This window comes from Pagrus pagrus (genome assembly GCF_965226575.1).
Source record: "Pagrus pagrus genome assembly, chromosome: 5".
Taxonomy (NCBI): domain Eukaryota; kingdom Metazoa; phylum Chordata; class Actinopteri; order Spariformes; family Sparidae; genus Pagrus; species Pagrus pagrus.
In genome coordinates, this window is record NC_140189.1 from 20,264,367 (window position 1) to 20,287,719 (window position 23,353).

A 23,353-nucleotide genomic window follows, 5' to 3' on the forward strand; every position below is an offset into this window, starting at 1 on the left:
AAGCCAAAGAAAAGCCGGCAGTGCTGCTCTTTGCTCTTCTTTCAATTAAATATAATCTCAATTTAAATTCAAGTTCTTCTGCACGTGGAAAAGAAAGTTAAAAAAGCCTGCACTAACAGTAGCTCCTCTCTCCCACAGAAAACACTGCTCCTGAAACGCCTCGTCAGTAGTCCCGCTTTTTAATTCTGTGACTTTGTGACATCACACTACATCACCATGTCACACATTTGCATAATTTATGCCTGGCAGCTAAGTTTGCATGGAAGAATCGAATTAGCACAGCTGCTCTGTTGTTGTTAGCTGTGCTGGCTCAGGCGTGTGTGAGCTGACCAATCAGAGCAGACTGGATATTCAGGAGGGGGGGGGCTTAAAGAGACAGGAGCTATAAATAAGCTAATAATATAAATATAAATAAGCGATAATAAAGTAATAATAAGTAAATATTGGACTTACACTCTTCAGTTGACCAAAAACATGATCCGAATGAATGTTTACAGTGCTCTGTGTCTGCTGGAATTGGTGCTCATTTCCTGGAAAAAGCATACACTTCATTCTCTCTGTCCACGCGCTGTGGATAAATAAACAAACAGACTCATTTAGACAGACACATAAGTCACTGACAGATTACTGAACATAGACTGAAGCGATTGACAGCTCGTCCCAGCTCAGGATGAATGATGCGACGTGGCTTTCTCGACAGCTTTGAGAAAATTCTGCCTCTCAGGTAGCGTTTCCCTCCAGTCGAAGCGGAGGCTGCATCACTCCGTTAGCAGTTTAGCAGCAACACTTAAAAAGTACGAACCAATCTTGAGCCTTTGATGTCCGTTTGCATAGCAACTCTCTTTCTCTCGCCTCTCGCTGCAGACTGGTATCTTCCCTCCCGCCCATTCATCCCCTCCCACTCTCACTTTGCTCTCCAACTTTCTTCTCTCCTCACTCTCTCATCTCCCTCTGCTGAGCCAGATCTCTTCCATATTCCTTTTGCTCGAGTCCGCAGGCTGATACAGACTTATTTAACAAGGCCTGGCAGGCTGGGCGGTGGATGTGGCAGCTGTGGAAAAGGGGTTGATGTGGCCCTCTCTACCACAGGAGAGTGAATCCCAGGGAGGGAGTCTCCAGATGGGCTCGGTTTGAAGCAGTTCACCCCTGGTTCCCCTAGATGAGCTCCATACGGGATAACACCGCATATCTGAATACTAAGTGCAGATTGAGTGTAATTAATTACCTGACTGCATTTAGGTCTGTATTTACATAGTGCACCTGATACTTCTTCTTTAGTGTACAGTGCTTGAACTACATTTCTCATCTACACTGAAGTGGATGGCACACGCATCCCACAAAGTAGCTTATGAGTATGTTTTTTTATATTAATGCACTCAAGAAACCTGACCTCTGTCACCACGCATCCGCAATGTGTGACAGATGCTTTGATCTGCTCCTGCTTCAGTGCTCCTCTCTCCTCCGACTCGTGCAGGCTGCTGGTATTCTCCCTGCGTGCCTCTGTGCTGACACTGCTTTCCACTGCATCCCATTGATTCAGGAGCCGTGAGTGATAGATGGGTTTAATAAAGCAAGGTGCAGTCCCCCCAAATAAATGAGCAAACGCAGGATTTATTACCAACATCTGCATTTTAAGGGGAGTAAACAGGGCCTAAGCTGGGAAACACAGTTTCATGAAACTCCCACAATCCAAAGTCGGTGCCAGAAACATTGGGGCACGCACACAGCTGTGCACGTACACTTACATGCCTTTTACACGCACACACGGATGCACACACTTCCAATCACCGCCTTTTCCCCGTTCGCTGTCCTTCATTCTCTCTGTCATTTAAATCTCACATCTTTCGCCATTCATCTTTCTCCTTCAATAAAAGGAGACCTTGGTTTGCTGAAGCTCTTTTTGGCACCTTTTCTTTTGTCTTTCACCTCCTATTCTGACAGACGTTCCCTCTTTTTGAAGCTGCCGAGCGGTTTCTCTTTGAACCAAAGTGCTCATCACTAGTTTGTCTTCATATATAATGGTCTTTTTGTCATAAACAGCAGCACATTTTATTTGCCCTCTCCTTTCTTTCTCTTTTTGCTACGGCAGTGCTACAGGCTGCTTAGTGCGGGTGATTTATCCATGCACGGAGCCAGTGGAGCTAAATCTCTACTCCCCTTGGCACCGAAACAGTAGTGTGCATGGTTTAATTTCAGCTCTGAAAGACTGTCGTGCAGCAGTGATAACGCAGGCCTGTTTGCCAGTGATTGGACTAATTAATAGGCTCACGGATGATTCGCGGCTGTCTCAGCCAGTCGCAGCGGTGGACGGTGGAAAAGGGAGAGAGAAGAAAGGAGAGGGCAAAAAAAAGTAGCTTGACCGGTGAACTTCAGAGCTCTTCAGGTTCACTCATTAACTTTCACGGGCGCGAGAAAAAAGACGTAAGCTATAAAATGCCAGAATACGGCACTCACAGGTGGCTGCAATTTTTCTGAGCATGTTTATTTATTAATGACAGCATTTTGTCAACTCGGTGGATAATTACAAACACATTTAGCACCTCTTCCACAGCGCTCGCACACTTTTTCATTTCCCCCTCCGTACTCCCTGCTGCTGCCTACAAATGTGATACCCTGAAAGGTTTATACAGGACTTTCTCTCCTTCTCTGTCTCACTGCAGATGACCCACTAAAGCTTTACACAATGAGTGCTAGTCTGATAGCCATCCCTCTGTGTAATTACACACTGAGCTGTGATTAAAATGAAGGAAATGGTGTGTTTACCACACATGCATTAGTCAACTATATGTATTAAAAGGGGGGAGTACTGTGCACCGACCCAGTCGCCAGAATGAATATTGGCAATGTATGTTTCTACAAACCGCAGATATGTTAATCTATATGTTTAGCTTATAGCTTCCTGTCTAATACCCCTTTTCCACTGGTCAAAAATCCCACTTAAACCCGCTAAGATTAGGCTTTTATGTGCAATGGGAATGTGTTAACTTGGAATTTACACCCGGGTCAATTGACTCTGCGGTAGACACAGGTTTTTTATCACCTCAGCTCAGCTCAGCTTTGATCTAAAACTAAAACCCGGGTGAAAAAGCTAAATTCGATGATGGTGAAAATGATGATGGTGGCGAGTAAAGAAGGAAGAAATTTGGGATGCTACTATCGAAGGACGTTTTATTACTGGAGGTGGAGCCCCGTTCATTCCTATGGAAGCTGCTCAGTGGTATTTGTCAAAAAATATTTGCCGAACAGTGTGGGCCATAAACTTGATCAGCAAAGGACTCTGAAATATCATAAAAATGCCAAAATACACTGGAGGGGGGCTTTAAGCTTCAATCAGTGACGCTCTTCATTCCCCTCCAGGGTCAGTTTTACATGTGAAGGGCTCTGAACCAGCTGGACTTTCAAAATAAAGGCTCCATGGTCAAGTTAGTAATAATACATAATATACAAAGTTATACAAGGTTAGACTTTCAAAAGCAGTTTGCTGACAAACAGTTAGGTTCACATATTATGACAGAATATGTCTTTTGAAATGTTATTAATGTTGTGAAATGGTCGTGGATTAGGTTTAGGCTCAAAAGCGTCTTGGGTAGGTTTAGGAAAAGATCATTCTTTGGGTTAAAATAACTACATTCAGTCTTGTAAACTTAAGTAACGTTATTTACATACTTTACGATCTTGGTCACAAAAGGGACACAAACACTGGTCAATGGAGGGAAAGCCCTGTGAATGACAAACCCGACCATCCCCTTATTTAAACTTTCTCACTCTTTATACTACTACATTATAGGGGCACTCCAAGATGTTGCATCTACAGCGTCAAACTTAAACAATACTTCCGTATTTGAGGCGTTACGAGTGAGAACAAGCTGACACGATGACTAGAAATGTCAATATAGTATGTATGACACTTACAAATTTAACGTATCTGTGGTTTGCAGACACGTAAACTACCAATATTTTATTCTGGCAACTGGGCTGTCTGCACAGACCTGAATGCTGACAATGATGAATGACTGCAGTGTACAACAGTTGGGCAATTTGTCCCCAAAAAGTATTAAATCTTGAAATTAAAGTGTCAGCCTAACTCGTAAGTATATACACTCTTTACAGAGCACTTACAAACTCAATAGACTTGCACTTGTTTGTCACACATGCTCCCTGTCTGCTCTCATATGTGACGCTCTGAACATCGAGTGCTTAATAAAAAAGAAATGTATTCACTTCAAAGAATTATTATTTAAACAAAGCCAGCAGCGGAGTGACACTGTTTTAACAGAGGGTGACAGACAAGACATAAAAGATATACGACAGGTCCTCAAATGTGTGCGATGAACCCAGTTTAGTGCATGGGGACAACGTGCGACAATGCAAGAGCAGATGTATTCAATTTAACCCTCACTCACGAGACATGTGTCTCTCTGCAGTGGCCGGCGATGGTAGCAAGTGTGCGTGGGTGTTTGTAGGTTGTTTTGGTAAGCAGGGCTGTTTTAACCTGACACACTGCACTCATTTAAGGAGGTCCTAGCTTGTATCACTACGTGTAGAGCCACAGGACTTTTAATGAAGCTGGTCATAAATGATTACTCACCCGGCTGCCTCACTTGTTTTACTGCTAGCTGTGATCATAAAGAGGCATCAATGTTTTAAATCCAATCCTCTTCATTCCTGTCAGATCCAAAAGCCTTCTCTTTGTTCAGAACCTCGTCCGACTAAAATCGAATCATTTCATTTTTTAATTATTTTTTTTTTGTGGGGGTGGATCATTACACTTTTTTTTCAAAGGCCAAAGCACTAAATCGCACTTCAGAAACAGTAATTCATAGTTTAACACGTCTGCCACATGTCACCGCCACGAAGTGTTGACAACGATCATATTAGGTCGGACATATTAAGTAGAGTAGTCAAACGACGCCCCCTGTGGACACGTACCATTATGGTGACCAGTCGTCAGCTGATTCAGTTCACCTGGGTGTTATGGGCTATGAAGCTGAACTTTGGTTTGCTCACTCTCTCCCTTTCTTCAGCTGACATCCACCTTGACATTACAGTCCTTTTGATTTGCAAACCTTAAACCACACGTCCATGCTCAGCTTTGATTCCGATCCGTCATTTGTTTCAACCTTCATTTTAATACATTAGTCTTGTTTTATGTACATTTCTTGCATGATTACTTATTTACTACCGGGTTTGTCTCATGTGCCATGTTGCAGTAAACAAAGTCAGGCCTACACATACATATTGCACGAGTACCGCGGCTCATTACGCAGCAACGTTGTCATGGTAAGGAACATTTATGTAAGTGTCACCTACATCTGAATGATGTGGAAAATGCAGTTTACGTATACGTAACGGAACTGAGAGATACATATGAGAAGTGGTGAAATGTGAAAATCCGCTATGATGCAAATATTAGACTTTGTAGAACTATTTAGATTTCATGTTTCTGGGAGTGAATTGTCCAACAGACTAACACGTCTTTCCTTTTACCTTGAGCTCCCAGAAGGTCTCAGTCCATTTCCCGGGATCACAAAGCACATGTGTGACAAGACCACTGAAGAACTTGCCGTGTGTCTGTCCTATCCTGCTGAGCCTAAACCAGGTCCAGAGCACCATCGGGAGAGAAGAAGAGTGCAGTCAGCCCCGACCTAACACTAAGCCCTCCCAGTGGGGCGAACTGTGTGCAATGCTGCCTTAACTACATAACATCGCTTCTCTGCATGGACCTCTGGGGTCAAAATCATTGTGTATTCCTGAGCTAGTAGTTCAGGATTGCTTGGGGGAGTCCGAGAGCACAGCAGCGTGTTAGCAAGCCGTTAGAGCACGGCTGTAAATGATTCATATTGTACAGGCAGGCACGTTCATGCTTGTGGTGATTTTAAAGTAGCGGCTGAACGATGTCCTCTAACTCAAAGTCTTGGGTCCCAGAGCAGATATTACGCCCCAGGTTAGTCCTATTAACGAGGAAGAGGTGATTTCCCCCTTCTCTGTAATGTCGTTCACATATGTTTCAGGAGACTTTTGATGAAATGTGGCATTGGAGGGCCATTAGTCCAGGCATGCTCCAAGTCACTGCAAAGCTGATGGTAATCTGCTGTGGGACCATCTGCACTGGCACCATTCCCCTGAGTGGGAATGTGTCAATCTACCTGCAGTGAAATGAACACCTCTCATACTTTACACTCCTCTCCTCCAGGGGCTCATTCTCTCATCTTCCCATAATCTCAATCTCCTCTCTCTTTCTTTCCCACCCTGAGCTTGTATTTTACCCCAGTCAATCCCCAGGAAGATGAAGTGGCAGGATAAGGTCGCGGCATCTGTAAAGGCTCTCATTGGGGCCTAATGAATACCATTAATTCAATCGGGGGACTTGTTTGGATGGCCATGGCCTTTGTCCAGTCATGATTAAGCGATGCTATCAGTTATCAATCGTAATGAGCTTTTGTGGCTGTGGGAGACGGGCGCCGGCTGGTGAAATAATAACATCTTGGTCTGATGATAGCGGCTAAGGCCAGACACCTATCTCATCCCGATGTAATGATATGATGATGACATGTGGGAGGGAGTATGTACATGTGATATCTCATAGCTCAGTACTGGTCAGATGGAAACATCAGCGCACCGATGCCTCTTGTATTGTGGTTATCATATTACATTTGACAGTCTCTCTTGCGGAAGTTAATTCAATCACAAATATTTTTATATTAACAACGGATCAAATGGCTCTGTGTAATGAGAGGGATCGCTCATACTGACAGAGCCTCAGAGAATTATCACCCTACTCTGCAGTTCCCCTCAGCTCATCCAAACATTAGCATCTCTCAGCTCATTGTGTTGGTGTTACAACTCACAATTGTTTTGGTACACTGCTTTCATGAGTGTCACTTACAGAAGCTGCAGGTAACTTTCAGCAAAAAAGCTCTAAATAGTCACTGAAAATGAACAGCAGCGACTAGCTGGTCGCTAACTCTGTTGTGGAGCGTTTAACAGTTTAAGGGACCAAAACAGAGCAAAAAAGGAGACATTTTGCTATTCTGTTATTGACCTCGATGTGAATATAAGCAACTGTTTGCTAACACGTTCCCTAACACATTCGCCATATTAACTTGTCGTTAGCGTGTTAATATGCCAGTGTTGTGTTCACAGCTTGTTTCTGCCGGCACAAGAGGACAACAATCTGTTAATGCAGGTTAAAAGTGGCTATTTTTAGAATAACAAAATGACATCAGAATGAAAATAATTGTTTTACACAGAACTTTACTGTCTTGGTTCACTTCTCATAGGCCACAGTTGTTTTTTTGGCTACAGCAGGCTGCCATATTTTGTAATAAGGCCTGAAAACGAGCCTGTCCAAATCAGAAAGACAACCATGTTTGGAAATGTAAATGAAAGCAGCTTATTACGACCCATATTTACATTTGTTGTTACGTGGCGACGTCTAGCGGCTAGAGGAAGTGAAGAAAAGTAGTATAAGAGTAAAAAGTCTGTAAAGGGAGAAGGGCTGGGATGGACGTCGGGTTAGCATGCATAGGACTTTCATTCAGGAGACTGCTTTTTGTGTCAACGGTGAGCTCCTTTAGCTTACTAACATAACGACGTCACCGACATAACATAACAAAATAGGTAACGAAAAGTTAAGGAAGTAATGTAGTGATTTTAATGTGTTTTCCTAAACCTAATCGAGTAGTTTTAATGTCTAAACCAAACCAAACTATGAGCATACGACACAGAACCTGGTGAACATACCTTAAATACGTAAAATGTCTGAAAATACACTACCACATTAGTTTAACTTATATATCTAAACATCTTTTTACCTTCAAATCACCCACACCTGACTTGGTTTCTGCTGATCACGTCTGTAATGTGCTTGTCATGTCAGCAGTGATGTTCCACACATACTCATTGAGGATGCACCGTCTGTGGTCTTTGCCCTCCAGATTTAAATAATTCACACAAAGCACAGTCTCCATTCAGTTTTTATGAGCCCCCAGTGGCAGTTCAAGGCAGTTTCAGCCTGTTTATTTCACAATCTCCCTTATGTGCCCTCATCCCAGCCTTTCTTAATTTTGCATTTGGTTGCAGCCCGCGCAGCTTATAACCTCTTTGTTCTCCCCCTGCTTTTTAATAACAAGCACCAGCACCATTATAAGGGTTCTGTAGCCCTAACAAAGAACTACTGTCTCTGTAAACACACCACACCGCTCTGATTCATGGCACAGGTTATATAAGTGCACATATGACTTTTAAGATAAACCCAAGGGCAAATTCCTGGACGGCTTAGAAGCCTACCAACAAACAAAAACAAACAACCCATCATGCAGAGGCACCAACAGCTACGGGAAGGGCCTATTGTACAGAACGGCTGAGCGGAGCCGCGCCGGGCCTGGAGTGATGCACTATTCTCATCTCTCTCATAACGTTATTAAAAGTTTGAGCCTGGAGGCCATGAAGGTTTAGCAGAGGATTATTATTTCAAGCTCCCTGCAAAATAAATCAATCCTTTATCAAAGTCCGCAGTCCCCATGAACTGCGTAATCAAATTGAACAGTGTTGGAGGCTAGTATCCCGTTACTGTTCTATTAAATTGAGCTATTGCTGAGGGAGATGGCTCAAATATAGCCTTCCACATAAGACATGGGTGTTATGCGCAGACAATTGAAAAAGCCTATAAATTGGGCACCGTAAAACGTTTGTCCTAAAGGATTCTTTCTTTGAGGTTTTCCTCTCTCGTCATCATCACCTTCTGAGTGCAGTTCGGTCCACAGAATGTAAGGTTACTGTAGCTGGATGCATTTTTAATGTGCAGGCAGTTTACCCCATGAAGCAGCCGAATCCTCATTTCTTCAAAACTCTTTACGCTCTCAACTTTGCATGAGGTAACCAAGAATGCCTCTCTGACATTTAGGGAGAATACATTAGCCAGACCCCGTTCCTATTGTTATATCACGTATTCCTGTAATGCAATTTCTGAACAAGAATGTCTCTCCGGCTCTCTCTCAGGCTGGGTACGCCTGTCCGCGTCCTCTGATTGGTCGAAGCCTTCCTGCAGGCTCGGCGCTTCTATTCAGCCGGTCCCCGTTGAATAGCGGCCGTCAAGCGGCGGAGCAGATGAAGTGTTTTTGCCGCTATGGTCAATGAAGGAAATGACAGTGAATTTGAAAATATGCTGATGACTCCACTTGAAACAGCAATTCCACTGAATTTAAAAGAGGCAGTGTTTCTATCACAGCCCCGACTCAGCCCTCCCCACCCTCCCGCCTCCTTCGCAGGGTTTCCCGTGATGTTGGAAGGGATTTCACCTTGGAGATGATGTGAAATTATATTGTCCAGGGCAATGGATACAATGTGTGCCTGAGACCACACGACAGGCTGTGTTTTTCAAACAGGGCTGGACTTTTTTTTTTTGTTTTGTTTATTCCAGTCACTCCGCGGCACAACGTGGGAACACATAAATATTTGGATGTAAACATTTTATAGAGCAAAAACACCACGTTCCTGTACAAACTCAACCAATTCAGAGGCTGAAAGAAAATCAACTCATGCACATTTTCTGGCATGAATGGTGTTACCCTGACCTGACTTTATGCCTCTTTTGAGGAATCACACTGTAAAGCTTCTATTTTGGGTTAAAAGCCACTTGACTTACTAAAATGTGAGCATAAAACAGCACCTCATTAATTCTTCATTCAAAAGCAAAGGCATTTTTGCATAAGGCAACATCAACATTCATGCAGAGGCTAAAATATCTCATTAAAAGATCAGTGACATCCTTGCAGTGCCAGTTTATTTGAATAAGGTAGCACATTTTAAAAACATGTAGAAATTCTTTCATTTCTTCCGTGTGTGCTTGTGCATGAGATTCATAAGCGGCTCCTTTGTATGCAAAACACGCATGCCATTTGCACTTCACATGTCATCCACTGTAACCTAGAGTGCGTCATTAAAGGGAGTGTCGAAATGCAATTCAAATTGCAGCTTTGACTGAACTTTTGATGATTGCTCGGAGGTGTTTGGAGGTACACCCACACTACATACCTGGACGACAAGAAAGAGCCGCTCCGCCTTTAAAGCTCTAATTAGGTTCTAGAGGAGCGACTGTGACAGGAACATCACTTCCTGTTCAAAGACGCGGGCTACGCTGCTCATCTACTCTACACACACGCTTTTTTTCCCCCCAGCAGTAATGAGATGGGCACGTCCTTTTCCATTTGACTCAAGCAGGTTTTGTTTTTTTACAATCACACCTTCAGACGGTACAACTTATTTATTTGCTCGGAAGCTTGTCAAATTTGAAAAGCGCCGCCATTATCTTGTAACTGCTGTCATTTATGAATAGAAACATCAAATAACAGGAGACTCTTATCCTCTTCCTCTCACGCTCGCTCACAGAAACACACTTCACTTCTGATGTGAATGAATGAATTCTCATTCTTGTTATTCAGGCAATGTCTGGGCCTGTAGCTTGTTCGACTTTGTTGCAGGAGTTGTAGTAAAAGCCTGGTGTTTTGCAACGATGATGGGTGCTGACAGAGCCTTTTGCTTCTGATACACTGAGCTTCTAATGGACTGGCAACAACTTGAATACTAAGAGAGGAGTCTAAGTGTGTGAAAATGTGCTTTGATCTCCTGTCACGTTAATGTTTATTTAATGAGTTCTTACTAACTCATTAAATTACTATATCAATACTTTCTCCTGCGGGGACCGTATTGGAAAATTTCAAAAAGAGGGCTCAAGAAGGACACTGTAAATTATACAACTTGAAGTGATTGCTTAAAGTGTCATTTTATTAAATGTAATCTAATTTCAAAAGCAAACTGTTACAGTAAACAGGAGTAATTGTAATTTCTGCCTTGGGTTACTCGTGTAATTTTGAAAAGGTTCAAGGTGAAACATGCGGGAGCAGCATGGACGTTTTTTTTCCCCCCGAATTTGCCAAAAAGCTTTGATAAGAAGCTTCATACCACTCTCACGCTAAATATGGAGCTAATTTAGCTTAGCATAAATAGTGGAAACAGGGGAAAAAGCTAACCTAATCTCTATAAACAGATATCTGCAGGCAAGGAGACTAAATTTTGGCATTAAGTGTCTTCTGGTTTGCATTTATAGCCCAAGTTGTGTCAGAGGTCTGGCTGCACCAATTCTCATTCTGGTGTAAGAAAAAAAAAAGACTGCTTGCTTGCATGTCTTTGAAACAATCACAATCATCTTGGACGGCACTTAACCTTGGATGCAGCGAGCGTGCCCCTGCAGAATGGTGTTGGGGGAGACTTCGGTTTGCATGTGGGGAGGCGACATGGGTCTAACAATTAAAAGGGAGGTGAACCCTTGCATTAAAATGACTAAATTCCCTCAAAAAAAGGTAACAGCTGCTAGATTGTTACGCTCAGACTGTAAACAATGACTGGAGCATGAGAGGGGTAAAAGTCAAGGCCAGATATCGGTTTTCTGGATACCTGCTGGCCACACCCGGAGCCACAAAACATTAACTGATTGCCCCCAGGCTAAAATGTTGAGACTCTCCAAAATATTAAATCCCTAGCATGTCCTCAAACAAACATTCAACATGTTCGTATTTGACTTTGGAGGTAGCCAATCTAGCTGCTTCCTCTCGGTGTCGGTCTTTAGGCTAGGCTAGGCTAGGCTAACCGCCTGTTGGCTCCATGAGAGTGGTCTCAACCCTCTCACTGAAACACCCTCTTATATATAGCCTGTTATTATAATTATTTTTATTCTCTGGACTTTTTCCAAGAGTGCAATGGTGCAAGGCTACATCGTTGCTATGTGTTACATCACTTTAACGCGATTGGCGATCTAACCGAAGGCGAAAGCAGCAGAGAATCGACCTTGGAGTGAATAACACAAATGCGGCATTTCATGAGAGCAAAAGTCTGCTTGTGCATGAGCTGTAACTCTCAATGATACGTTTTTAAATATTATGAATTACTGGCCCCGCAAATCACTATCCATTTAAAATGGCTTCATCTCGCAACATGAAAGCAAATAAGCTTATCTTCCAAAATGTCAAACTTCTCCTTCAGGGCTAAGATCATCTCAGTACGATTGTAAGTCTATGTGTGACAGTCGTCTAAGCTTCAAGACGCTTTTGGGAAACATGGCCCAGATCAGTCGCAGATATTATTGCATTTGACTCACGGGTGAGTCAACAAACTATGTAGTGACCTCGCTATGTGCTGATTTGTTTATTTATGAAAATGTGAGAGCGTTATCATTCCCCACAGTTTAGTAAAAATCCATTACACAGAGCCCCCCTGTAGGACAAACAGTGTGATTTAGAAAAGGCTGCAGTTGAGCAACAACATACACTTGAACTTTCATCAAAAGCCAATCAGTGGTTTCTGGAGGGATGGACCACAGCTGACTCATATTTCCATTTTGTTATTGTGGGGAGCAATTATAACATCATAGAAAAACTGTTATGATGTTTGGACTGCACATTAGACTGTAAAAGCCTGAGCTGAAGACCGGTGACCCAAACAAACAGTTACCAAAGCAATTTCCTTTTGTGAGAAATAAAACAACTTGCTGCATGGTGGCAGCTGATGACTGATGGCTACTCCACTTCTGAGCTGTGCAATATATTTGGGTCAACATGAATTCTGTTTCAAAGGGAATACTGTTTCAGCCAGCCGTATGCTGAATCTATTACCGTAAAAAAAGCCCGCTCCCCTGAGCTATAAGGAAGAGGCGCAACGTCCAGATGTGAAGTCACACTGAGCTACTTGTCGGTTCTAATGGGGCGTATTAATGAAGCTCTGCAGGACTTCAACCCCTGCTACTTTCTCTATTTCTTTTTCATCCGACTCTGCAAGACCTTTAAGTATGGTCCTCTGTCCTCCACATGTTTAGTAAAAGTACATAGAAGAACAATCAAAGCTGCCATAAATCACTTACATTCACTCATATGCACTTTTGTTGACACGCAAGACTTCATTTTACTTCAAGAGGGGAGAAAGTCATCAAAGCATTTATTCAGCGAGACGCAGGAAGCGCTCCACAGGGATGTTGGTCCATGCTGACTTGCGGCTGTCATACAGTAACTGCAGATTTTCTCCAACTATGTTTTGAACATCCTTCATCTCATCCCAGAGGTTCTTTATTTGGTTACGATCTTGGCACCATCGGGGTAGACTTAATGCAGAGTCCACCGCAAACGTTTTGGGAAAAGTGTCCGTCTTCTTCAGGCAAACAGCGAGCCTGGTCCTGTTGAATATGTGCAAAAACTGGAAGTTGTTTGACAAAAAAATGATCCCCCTCTTAACCCCCTGTGAAACCATCAGCGTATCATTTCCAGTTTTGGTTTTGTGAGGATTAAAGGTCCCATAATAAGCACATCAGGCTTATATCTTATTTAAAGCGTCTACTAAAAAATTTCCCATGCTTCAGCGTTCAAAAGAAAACATTAGTTTTCTCATACATCTCTGGTTGCAGCACCTCTATTTACCCTTGGTCTGAATGCTCTGGTGTTCAGCTCTCACAGGCCTGAACAGGCACCGTCCACCATGTTTCCGCATCAGCTCTGCCAGGGTTTTTGCAACTATGGCTGGAGGCAGTGGAATGTATATGAAAGTATAATGTTATTTAATTATGTAACTATTATATGAAATGCATAACTGTGACATCACAATGTTACCTCGGCTCGTTTGAAGGCACAGTTTCTGAATACGGGCTGCGTGTGTGAGTGTTGATGCTTCCAGTGTAAATAAACTGCAGCACCTAGAACTGCTTTATAATTAACTTTCTACATTGTGAGACCTTAAAACAAACAAGATATAACGTTGAATTAGCGAGCGTTAGAGGGCAGATTTTATTACCCTCTGACAGCTGTTTGCCCTGTTTGTAGTCTTTGTGCTAAGCTAACCAGCTGCTGACAGTAGCTTTATATTCAATGTGCAGATATGAGAATAGTATCAGTCTTGTCATCAAACTCGCTGCCAGAGAGCAGAGAAGAGTATTGCTCCCTTTTTTTTATGTTGGAACAGCTAAGGGCAATTTAATTTGCAGCCCTGAGTGCATAGCTAACACCTTCACTTGAAAAATCCCTTATAACTCTTAATAACAGCTGAGCAAACTCAGACGTGGGTGAAAGCTCTCGAGGACATCTAGTCAGTGGACCTTAAATTAAGAACTTTAAAAGCACATTTAGGGATTATTTTTAACGGTGAAACAGTTGTGTGCCTGTTAAGAGTGCTAATAAATGTTTCATGCCATTAAATACAAATTAATCAAATATAAAACACACATTCTAACATTATCAGTCAATTATCTACTAGTTACTCACTTAGTAAATCTAATCTAATCTACTTAGAACTGCATCAGTGTGTTGACTGTGGATGGACTTACAAGTGTTACCAGTGTTTTTTAATTTTTAAGTAGAGAATAAGTGTCAAATGTAGGTGAGCTCAATGCGCAGCCTCGATAGCCTTTAATGAGACGGCGATGTTTAACCAGCGGGTTTTATTGTCTGTTCCTTCAGCGCCAAAGGACCGAGAATTCAGTACTCCTGGGAGAAATGATCGTTGTAGAGAAGGAGATACCAACTTCTCCACAGAGCCCAAACGATCAATAATGTAATGCAGCCGCAAGATATGTTGTGTTTTGAGCAAGAGGTTCAACATCCTCAAAGCCTCCCTGAGCACAGCTTTCACTGTTTTTTTGGGGATGGAAATGAGAGAAATGTAGGAAATCATGACCTGGGGTATGACTGAGGCAGGTTTAAAGAAAATGAAAACAACACTGACGATATGTTACGGTGCTGGAGGGTCTCAAAATTGACTTTTTCTTTAATCGACTGCAACATTCGTGAAATTGGAGAGACAGCGTGCTTTGTGACGTGGGACCTTATTTTAAAATGTGTGACAAAGACAGACTGAGGCCGTGAAGAGATCCACCTGCAGAACAATAGATTTTAATCACAAGTACTGCTCATGTGCACATGCTTTACATTCAGCATGAAGCAGCAGAAAGCAGGACAAGCTGTTTTTTGAGCTCAAACGACCCTCATGATTCTCACCTGACCTCTCTCTTTGAGGCTTTTTTGGTGTCAGGCCGTATGTGTTTTGTATATATTGCAGCATTCATTGTCTATTAACTCTCGACCCTGAATCTGTGGTGCACAAATCTCCCATGAGGACAGCCGTCTCTGCAGATGCTGGCACATCTATCGCCAGCGATCACACTGTGTTCAAAGTCGAATCGTGAGCCATGCCCATTCAGGTTTAGTCAAACTGTAACAGGATCTCCTCTTCGCTATCTGCACGCTGTCTGTGAGTCACACTTGCATTACTCACCGTCTGGAGAAGCTGGGTTTTGCATAAACGGGAGACATGACTAAAAAAAACATGGCAAATGTGCATCATTCATGTCACCGTTGCGATGCTAAAGAATGAGTTGTGGGCCACGGTTCATGTAGATCTCTTACTCAGAGCAGAATGCTAATGGAGTTGCTGTGCTAATATTTGTTTCCTTCATATCTCATTGTTCCAGTCGTGCCCTCAAGGCTCTGAATATGAGCTCCATGTGTCATCTCTCTACATCTCTGTTGTGTTTGCAGTCATTAAAATGTGCTTTAAAGAGCAGAAGACACAGAAAAACAGAAATCACACTATCATATACCAGCAAACTACATGTGCCCGACATTTTTCATCAAGATCAGTGCTTTTCAGTACTGTGTCAAATTAACAAAGATGTTGAAAAGTGCCCCATCACGCACAAACAAAAGGCCATAATCACCTAAGTAAGTTTCACCACGATCACAGATGGAGATGGTCTAACTTCCCGTAAAAAATACCAGTCGGCACAAAAACGGCTGAAAATATATCCCCAGGCATCCTTAAAAATATCCAGTGGTGTGACTTGAAATATGGTTGGCCATTTGGCAGCCAGGTTGGCTTGTAATAACACAACCACCATCCCCTCCACCTCCTGATGCCAATAAGCATATAATGTGGTGGTGACATGCCAGTTTTGGTACAAATGTCAACCTTTGCTGGTTAGAATCTGACATCTTTGACATTCTTCACATTTTTGTTGATTTTTTTCACTATAATTCTCACATATTGCCCCTTTAAAGATTTGGATCTGCACCAAAAGGTAATGGGGTCTATTCAGGGCCGTGACCCATCCTACATCCAACTTTCCTGGGAAATACGTTCGGTAGTTTTTGTGTACTCCTGCTGACAATCCACCCAACCAACAAACGGGGCATGGGTGAAGACATAACCTCCTTGGCTGAGGTAATAAAGATGCTCAAGAGAGCAGATGATGAAAGCATGACAAGCAGATCAAACAGCTCTAAACGTGTAACACCAAAAATGCCTTTGAACCGTTTTTTTTCTTCACAGCTGAATGTTTGGGGAGCTGATCAATGTCAACTGAACTTGAAAGTCAAGTGCAGGTCTCTTCAGGTGCACTCGAAGACAGCTGAAGAGATAAAGCGGAGAAAGGAGGGAAATGGAAAGAAGTGAGCTGGAATCTGATTTATTCATTGTGTCCTTGGAGAAAGAGAGAGAGAAAGAGAGAGACAGGGTGAAAGACTGCAGTACGCCGCAAAGTGAGGGAGCTAGTGAACCAGAAAGCTTTTTCTTCTCGGGCTGTAATCAAAGTATCCGACCTCCTTGTGCCTTTTGAGTTTTCTCTCTCACGCACGCTCCCTTTTCTTCTCGCATGCACGCACACATAACCATCTCCCCCCCCCCTTTAGTGACTAAGAACATGTTAGATCAGATTAAATTTCACAGCCACGGGCCCCCGAAGAGACACCGAGCACGACGGGGCCGGCCTGTAGCCGCTCGGCTCGACACATGCGAGAAGTGTGCGGGGGATGATTAGTTGTCCTGATCCTCTGACTAGATTAACAGTTCCTTTTCTGAATGAAAGGCCTCATCCTAATTGCTTGTTTGCCTCGTGTTTTTTCTCCTATCCTTGCAGGACAAAACATCGGCCCTTTGATAGGTGAGTAAACTAATTCCAGAGAATCGTCTCAGGAGCGCCGTGTACTGCAGTGCAGTGCCATCCTCGCGCACCACCACTCCCCCACGTTGTCTTGTTCCTGTTTGAAAGCAGTCCAGGCATAACAAAGACAAAAAAAAAAAAAAAAAAAAGCACAAAAAGGAGAGGCAGTGAAGCAAAGGAAGAACAAAAAAGCAATATCCTTTCATGCTTTGTCAGAAATGGGTTGTTTGGATCGTACAGTAGCGTTTTATACAGCCCGAGTCTGTTCCACAGGACTGGTGCAGTGAATAATCCTGAATCATACTGTCTGCATCCAGAAATGAAAGAGAGAGCGAGCGAGAGGGAGAGAAAATACTGGTCTTTTGCCATGTTTGTTGGATTTGTATTTGAGCTGTGGCAGGCTGGATCTCTGGAAGCAGGCATTTCATTTTCACCACACAATGCAGACCCAGAGAGCAGTGAGATGACACAGACTGTCTAGGCAATCTATTGTGCTGATTTACTGTATATTGGAGAATTTACACTGTGGGAATAAGCAGGATTTAAATGATTAACCGTCCCTTTGCTCTATTTACTCCGAGCAAATCCTGATGAAAATTTCCTCCCAGAAATATAAAGCTTAAAACTTGCTGGAATTCTTATGCGGCACATCATCCGCGTGTAGTATGTTTTGCAGGCAGTTGGTGGTTAAAATAATACATTATTGATTGTGTCACAAAGCATCTTATAAAGAGAGGGAGAGAGAGAGACAGAGGGAGAGAAAGATCGCATGCCAGATGAAGCCGTCAATGGAGCCCCTCAATCAGAGGGATGCCAGGCAGGAGAGCAAGAGCGAGGCAGATGGAGCTTACTATTGATCCAAAACATGCACACACACTTCCACAGACGAACGGCTCAATATTAGAGAGTTACAGGAAAAACTCCTCTCTGTGTGTATGTGTCTGCAGGGTGCTGGCTGCTCAGGCTGCCGACGCTGGAGTTAAAAGTATGCAGCGTGTTTAACCAGAGTTGAGATGTGCTCCTCTTATCCCCCGCAGGCCACGAATCATCCACAGCGTTTTAATTAAACAGGTTCAAACATTGTTGTGAAATGACACCAACACAGACACTCGACAACCTTTTCTGTACATTTTTATTTACAAAATGTATTAAAATTCTCTGTACAGCGCCTCACTAATGAGGTTCAGCAAATTATGCATGCATCTCTTGCTCTTTTGTACCCACTACTACGCCTGGCAACTTTTGTCTTTTAGTTGTTGTTTTTTTTTTTTTGCAGAAGGTGAGGTGTACAAAAAAAGAAGGTGAAACCGATTTACAAAAGAAAAAACCAGGGCTGGATTTCTAACGTTAACCTAAGGTCAGTTTGTGAGTAGCAGAGCTCGTCAAGCATCACTGATTTCACATGCAATTTCTTAGAAAAAAGAACCAAAAATAAAATAAAAGGGAGGCCAATCTTTCATTGTGGAATATAAATAACTCTCATTTATCTAAATGTACACATCTTTCACAACTCTTTATTTTTCTTCACATTATCAGTTTTTTATATATATATATAAAACTATTGGCCCATAGTTTCAGGTGATTAGATAATTATCGTCCTAAATCCTATGGAATCACAGTCTTTTTGAAAGAAAGGAAATTATTACAGCAATATGGAAATGTGCTAAGCTTCAGGACTCTCCCTGGTATAACCTTGTATAAATCTATTTTTCCGTTTGTATTCATATATTTTCATTTACTAAGTGAAGTCACCAAACACTGTAATGCTCATTAAAGGAAATCAAATGAAAAGCAAACCACAGCTCGTTGTAAAATGTGCAATTGTTAAAGAAAATGGTAAGGTAATCCAAAATACTACAGTTTAAAAGCCATTACTGTTATCCTTTAATTGGATTGCAGTTAATCTACAATTGAATTACCCTTTTTGTTTGGTTTTACTTTCATGTACAGAAGACTCGGGACTTCAGGGAAAGACTGTTTGGAGCGACGAACCTTAGCGAGTCAGCGCTCCTTTTGATATTTTACAAACTGTAAATCACAAACAGATTTTTTTTCTTTTTTCTTTTTAACTCGAGCATGAATACTTTGCTTTACACACTCTTTGTCATACAAAACACACTCTTGGCAGTAGTGGAAGTGCGAATTATGACCTGGTTCTGCGGTGCGTAAAAGCCAAACCAGATCATTATCTCATCTTCATGAGCCCCATCGAACGTTCAGAAGACAGTGGCAGCAGCACCAGAGTTTAGAGTACAAACAACACACTCGTAATTGTTTTTGGGCTAAATGGCATTTCGCTCCAATAAGATCAATCTGTCTTTTAAAACAAGTACAAGGTCACTATAAGTGACTTACAGCAGTATAAAAGCTATTGTCTAATAACCAGTGTCTTACAGTGCACTGAGTAGATCTAATAAAATGATTTGACCACATATAACCAGTGAAAATCTGGCAGCAGAAGGATGAAGAGTAATCTGATCATATTGATTACAAGAAACCAATTAGACATAGAAGATTCGTCCTCTTTCTGGCACTTCAAAATGTGCTTAGGGTTGCAAATGATGGCTTTAGTTCTCTCATTCATTGTAACATGTCAAATTAATTATATATATCTATATAATTATATATATAGAGATATATACATTTTATAATCACTGCACCATTCTTCTGTTTTGTATGAGTTTCAAGCAAAAAGCAATATCATTGTGAATGAGTTGCATTGATTGGACTCAGAGTTCCATAAGGCACTGAGAGGAGGGAACCGCATCGGCTCTTCCCGTGACCAGTCCAGTCCAGTCGTGTCGTCATTGCAGATTATCGTGCCGTGTCCGCCCGAGAGGATTTGGCTTCGGATGCTCAATCCCCGTGATCCCGTCCTTTCATAGATGTTTAGTCACAGTTGTAAGGGACAATGGAAATGTTTCCTAAACCTGTGTCAACATACAGAGCAAAGGCAAACATGGCAAGAGTCTGGGTTTATTTGATTGTCAGGAAAAATTTACATCCGTGCATATGACTCATGTCGGGTGGAAATATGTGAAAGTGACTAAAAAACAGAATCATATTTTTAAACTTGATTGCCCTTTTTAAAGACCCTGAAAACTTTGTTTGAAATATTGTTGTTTTTTTTCCGATTCCACCAAATATTTGTGACTGAACTGAATATAAAGGTCAAATAGTTCATCCTTTAGTATTTTAGTACACAGCCTTTTTCCAACTGAGCCCTACCCACTTCAAACCAGTGGGATGTACCCAGACAAAAAACAAATACAGGAATCCCTCGTGTAAATAATCCCAACAATGCTACTTTGGCAGAAAATACGATGTAGCGTGTTCATGTAGGATTCAATCACTCAATGTGAGAAGTTGATTGAGAAAATGTGTTTTCAGGGCCTTTAAATTGTCTTGCTCCGTTGTACAGCTGCACTTCTGTAAACAGACCTGTCACACTTTGTGTTTAACGAGCAGCAACAGAACACACATGCAATCAATCCAATCAAATACAAAACTAACACATTATTTAACAGCGTACTTATCGGGAAACGCTCCCTTTTGTTTTGGTTCCATGCTGTGGATCTGCTGCACAGAGATATTTTCACACTTATCTTTAGTGGTGTAAAGGGGAAAAGTGAGCTTTCAGTGGCTCTTTCTTACTGTCTGTCTGTCTATCTGTCTGTCTATCTGTCTGTCTGTCTGCAGAACACATGTATAGTCCATATGGAAGATGTTCACAGTGAGTTGTGTGGATCATCCCGAAAGAAGTTATTCTTTTGAAGTCTTAAAGCCACCACTAATCAATATTATTTACTTTATCAACAATGAGTAAATCTATCAATACTGCCTTAAAGGGTAACTCCATTGATTTAACACATTAAAGGTGCAGTATGTAAGAACTGGCCACCTCCTGAATTCAAATTGAAAAGAGTAGGGGGCAGCATATCACCAGAGTAACCACTAACTGCAGCTGCCGTTAGCTTGCTAGCTCAGTTAGCTGAGCTAGCAAGTGGTCCTATTAGCTGATTTGAGTATGCCAGACTGTGAAGTCGGAGCAATGGGGGAGTGTTTGTGTTAATGCCAGTAGCACAGGAGCCCAGGAATGCTAGTGGCTGTGATGCATTGTGGGTAGATAAGCCGACATATCGTGATGTAACATCACTGGAGGCAATTAATCAGATTACATGCAGCGTCCTCTGGAGCCACAAAAGGCTTTTTTCTACTTCTTTCACAAATGCACTAGTACTCTGACCTGTAAACACACTTTAATGTGGAAAATTGTTGGAGTAAACCTTTAAATGTATCTTTCAAATGCTGTGAGCACCACAAATTAACTTCTATGAGAAAATATGCAGGTTTCTTGTTGGTAATTTTGGACCTAATTCGACCCTTTAAAAATCAGTTTACAGTCACAGAATGAAACCCATTTTAACAAAATGCTAAGTGCTTAAACAGAGCAAAATAGCTCTAAACAGCGGTTCAATGATCCTTCACAAAACAAGAGTGTGTGCATCTGGCAGCTTGCTATGTGTTGTACTGTAGCCTTCCTGCAGCCTGAGGCTCTCTCCATGCAGATATACGTTACAGGGAACAAACAACATCTCAGAGTTTTGTATTTGAGTAGACTTGTGTGCTCCGCTGTGTCAAACATGACAACCACAAACTACTTCACGAGCAGCAGCTATATACAGCAACACATACAAATGAATTATTTACTTTCACTGATATGACAGGAAGCTAAATGATTCATTTCACACAGTGCTCGGGGGACTGTTCGGGCAGTGAGGAGAGGCGACGTACCTCTAGATCTTAACGCTCTCGGTTCCGTATACGTTGTAGCCTTCTCTGTATGTGGCAAAGTTCTGGGTGTTGGTCGGGGGAGCCGGCTTAAAATTCTGGGCATTCTTGGCCAATTTCAGCCGTTTGGTTTCTTGCCGTGATTTATAACAGAACTCTATCAGAGCCACCATCATGGCCAGCCCCAGCCCTCCAACCAGAATATAGAAGACACCAGCCACATTGCTTAGGCTGAGAGCACTTGTCTTGTCCTGGGGGAAAGTGAATAACATAGTTAAGAGTTTTGCAGTGGAGCAAGGACAAGCAGAACAAAATACAGCCTGCATCCTTCAAACTGAGCCTCACATTGCCTTAGACTTAAAACTGCTTCAGTAAATCATCATACTCTGTCCTACTCCTGCTAAATGTGACAGAATATGAACTAACTGCTACAAGCAACCAAAAAATTGAAGCTGTAATGAGGTGCTAAGGCTAGAATTTCGACTGAACTGATTTTCCCATGGCTGTCGCAAAGTCGTAAGGAACTTCAGACTGCCATAGTCAAACCATTCTCCGCTTAGGAGAAAGAAGCCAACTCTCAATGCTCTATCTGCTGGTGAATGTAGAGCTCTCCCTTCCCTGTGCTACATGTATGCAAAAATGGCTTCTGCTCTTGACCATGTTAGGAAGCTGGTCAGTATCGCATAGGTCAATAGCTCTGAAAACCCTGTCTTTTTGTTTTGTATCCTCTTAGCGACATGTACGTATAACTCTAGTGGCAACATTGTCATACAGTACAGTCAAATTCATAGTAGATGAATGATAGCTCCATTAAAAAAAAAAACACTAAAGATCAAACCATTTTGCTGCTGCTTACCTACCAAACATATTCCTTAAAAATTTGTTCATTAGAGTTTTACTATTTGCAGTTTTAACCCTATGAGCGTGGAGACATCATAAAGCTATCTAGCAACCCTAACCTGTAATCTGAGGCTTTAAATGTATCTCAGAGGGTTAAATAGTGGGTTTATTACATTCCTCAGCTTCTTGTAATGTGCAAACAGAGCCTCTAACCTCAACTCCGAGCAGCGGCAAGATTTAGAGGACGCCCTACGGCGCTCTCGCTGCTTAGAGGAGTTGTATTTGAGTAACTCATCACAATAAGAGGCTTTGCTTGTTCATCACACCACAGGAGGCCGAAGAATCTAATAGACACATCTCGATGCAAACTAGTAACAACACAAATAAATCAAATTTTCATTAACAGTTTGGTAAATAGAAACAGCAGCATAATGGTCAAAGTATCATGAATGTCAAGAGTGAAAATGAGCAAAAATAGCATTTATCAACAACGGTTAACTGCTGTGATTCAATTGAAGTAATGTGTCTGAAAGGCACTTTAGCAATTTTCCCCCACAGTATTATCATTACAGCTTTCACAAAAAAAGAGAGTTGTATATTTTAAATTGCATCAAAAAGTGTCTCAAAAGAAAAAAGACTCGGGGGAAGCGGTGCCTTGTGTCAAAGCCACGTCTCAACTGTGTTACAGTCTGTGGCGGAAAAACTGAGAAAAAAAAAAGAGAAAAAGAAAAATTATGTGTAGCAAATAAA

At 42.0% G+C, this 23,353-nt stretch overlaps 1 protein-coding gene across 2 annotated transcripts in view; it reads right to left on the reverse strand.

The window, feature by feature from the left end:
- Positions 1–18,086: 18,086 nt before the first annotated feature.
- The window catches only part of LOC311257930 (glutamate receptor 3-like), a 90,013-nt gene continuing 84,746 nt past the window's right edge, over positions 18,087–23,353 (reverse strand). For both annotated transcript variants that reach the window (XM_084353902.1, XM_084353901.1), the window contains exons 15-16: positions 21,767–22,014; positions 18,087–19,902 (exon numbers count right to left, since the gene is read on the reverse strand). In XM_084353902.1, the coding sequence (XP_084210028.1) occupies positions 21,769–22,014 (246 nt within the window). In that variant the 3' untranslated portion in view covers positions 18,087–19,902; positions 21,767–21,768. The remainder of the gene's footprint in view (positions 19,903–21,766; positions 22,015–23,353) is intronic.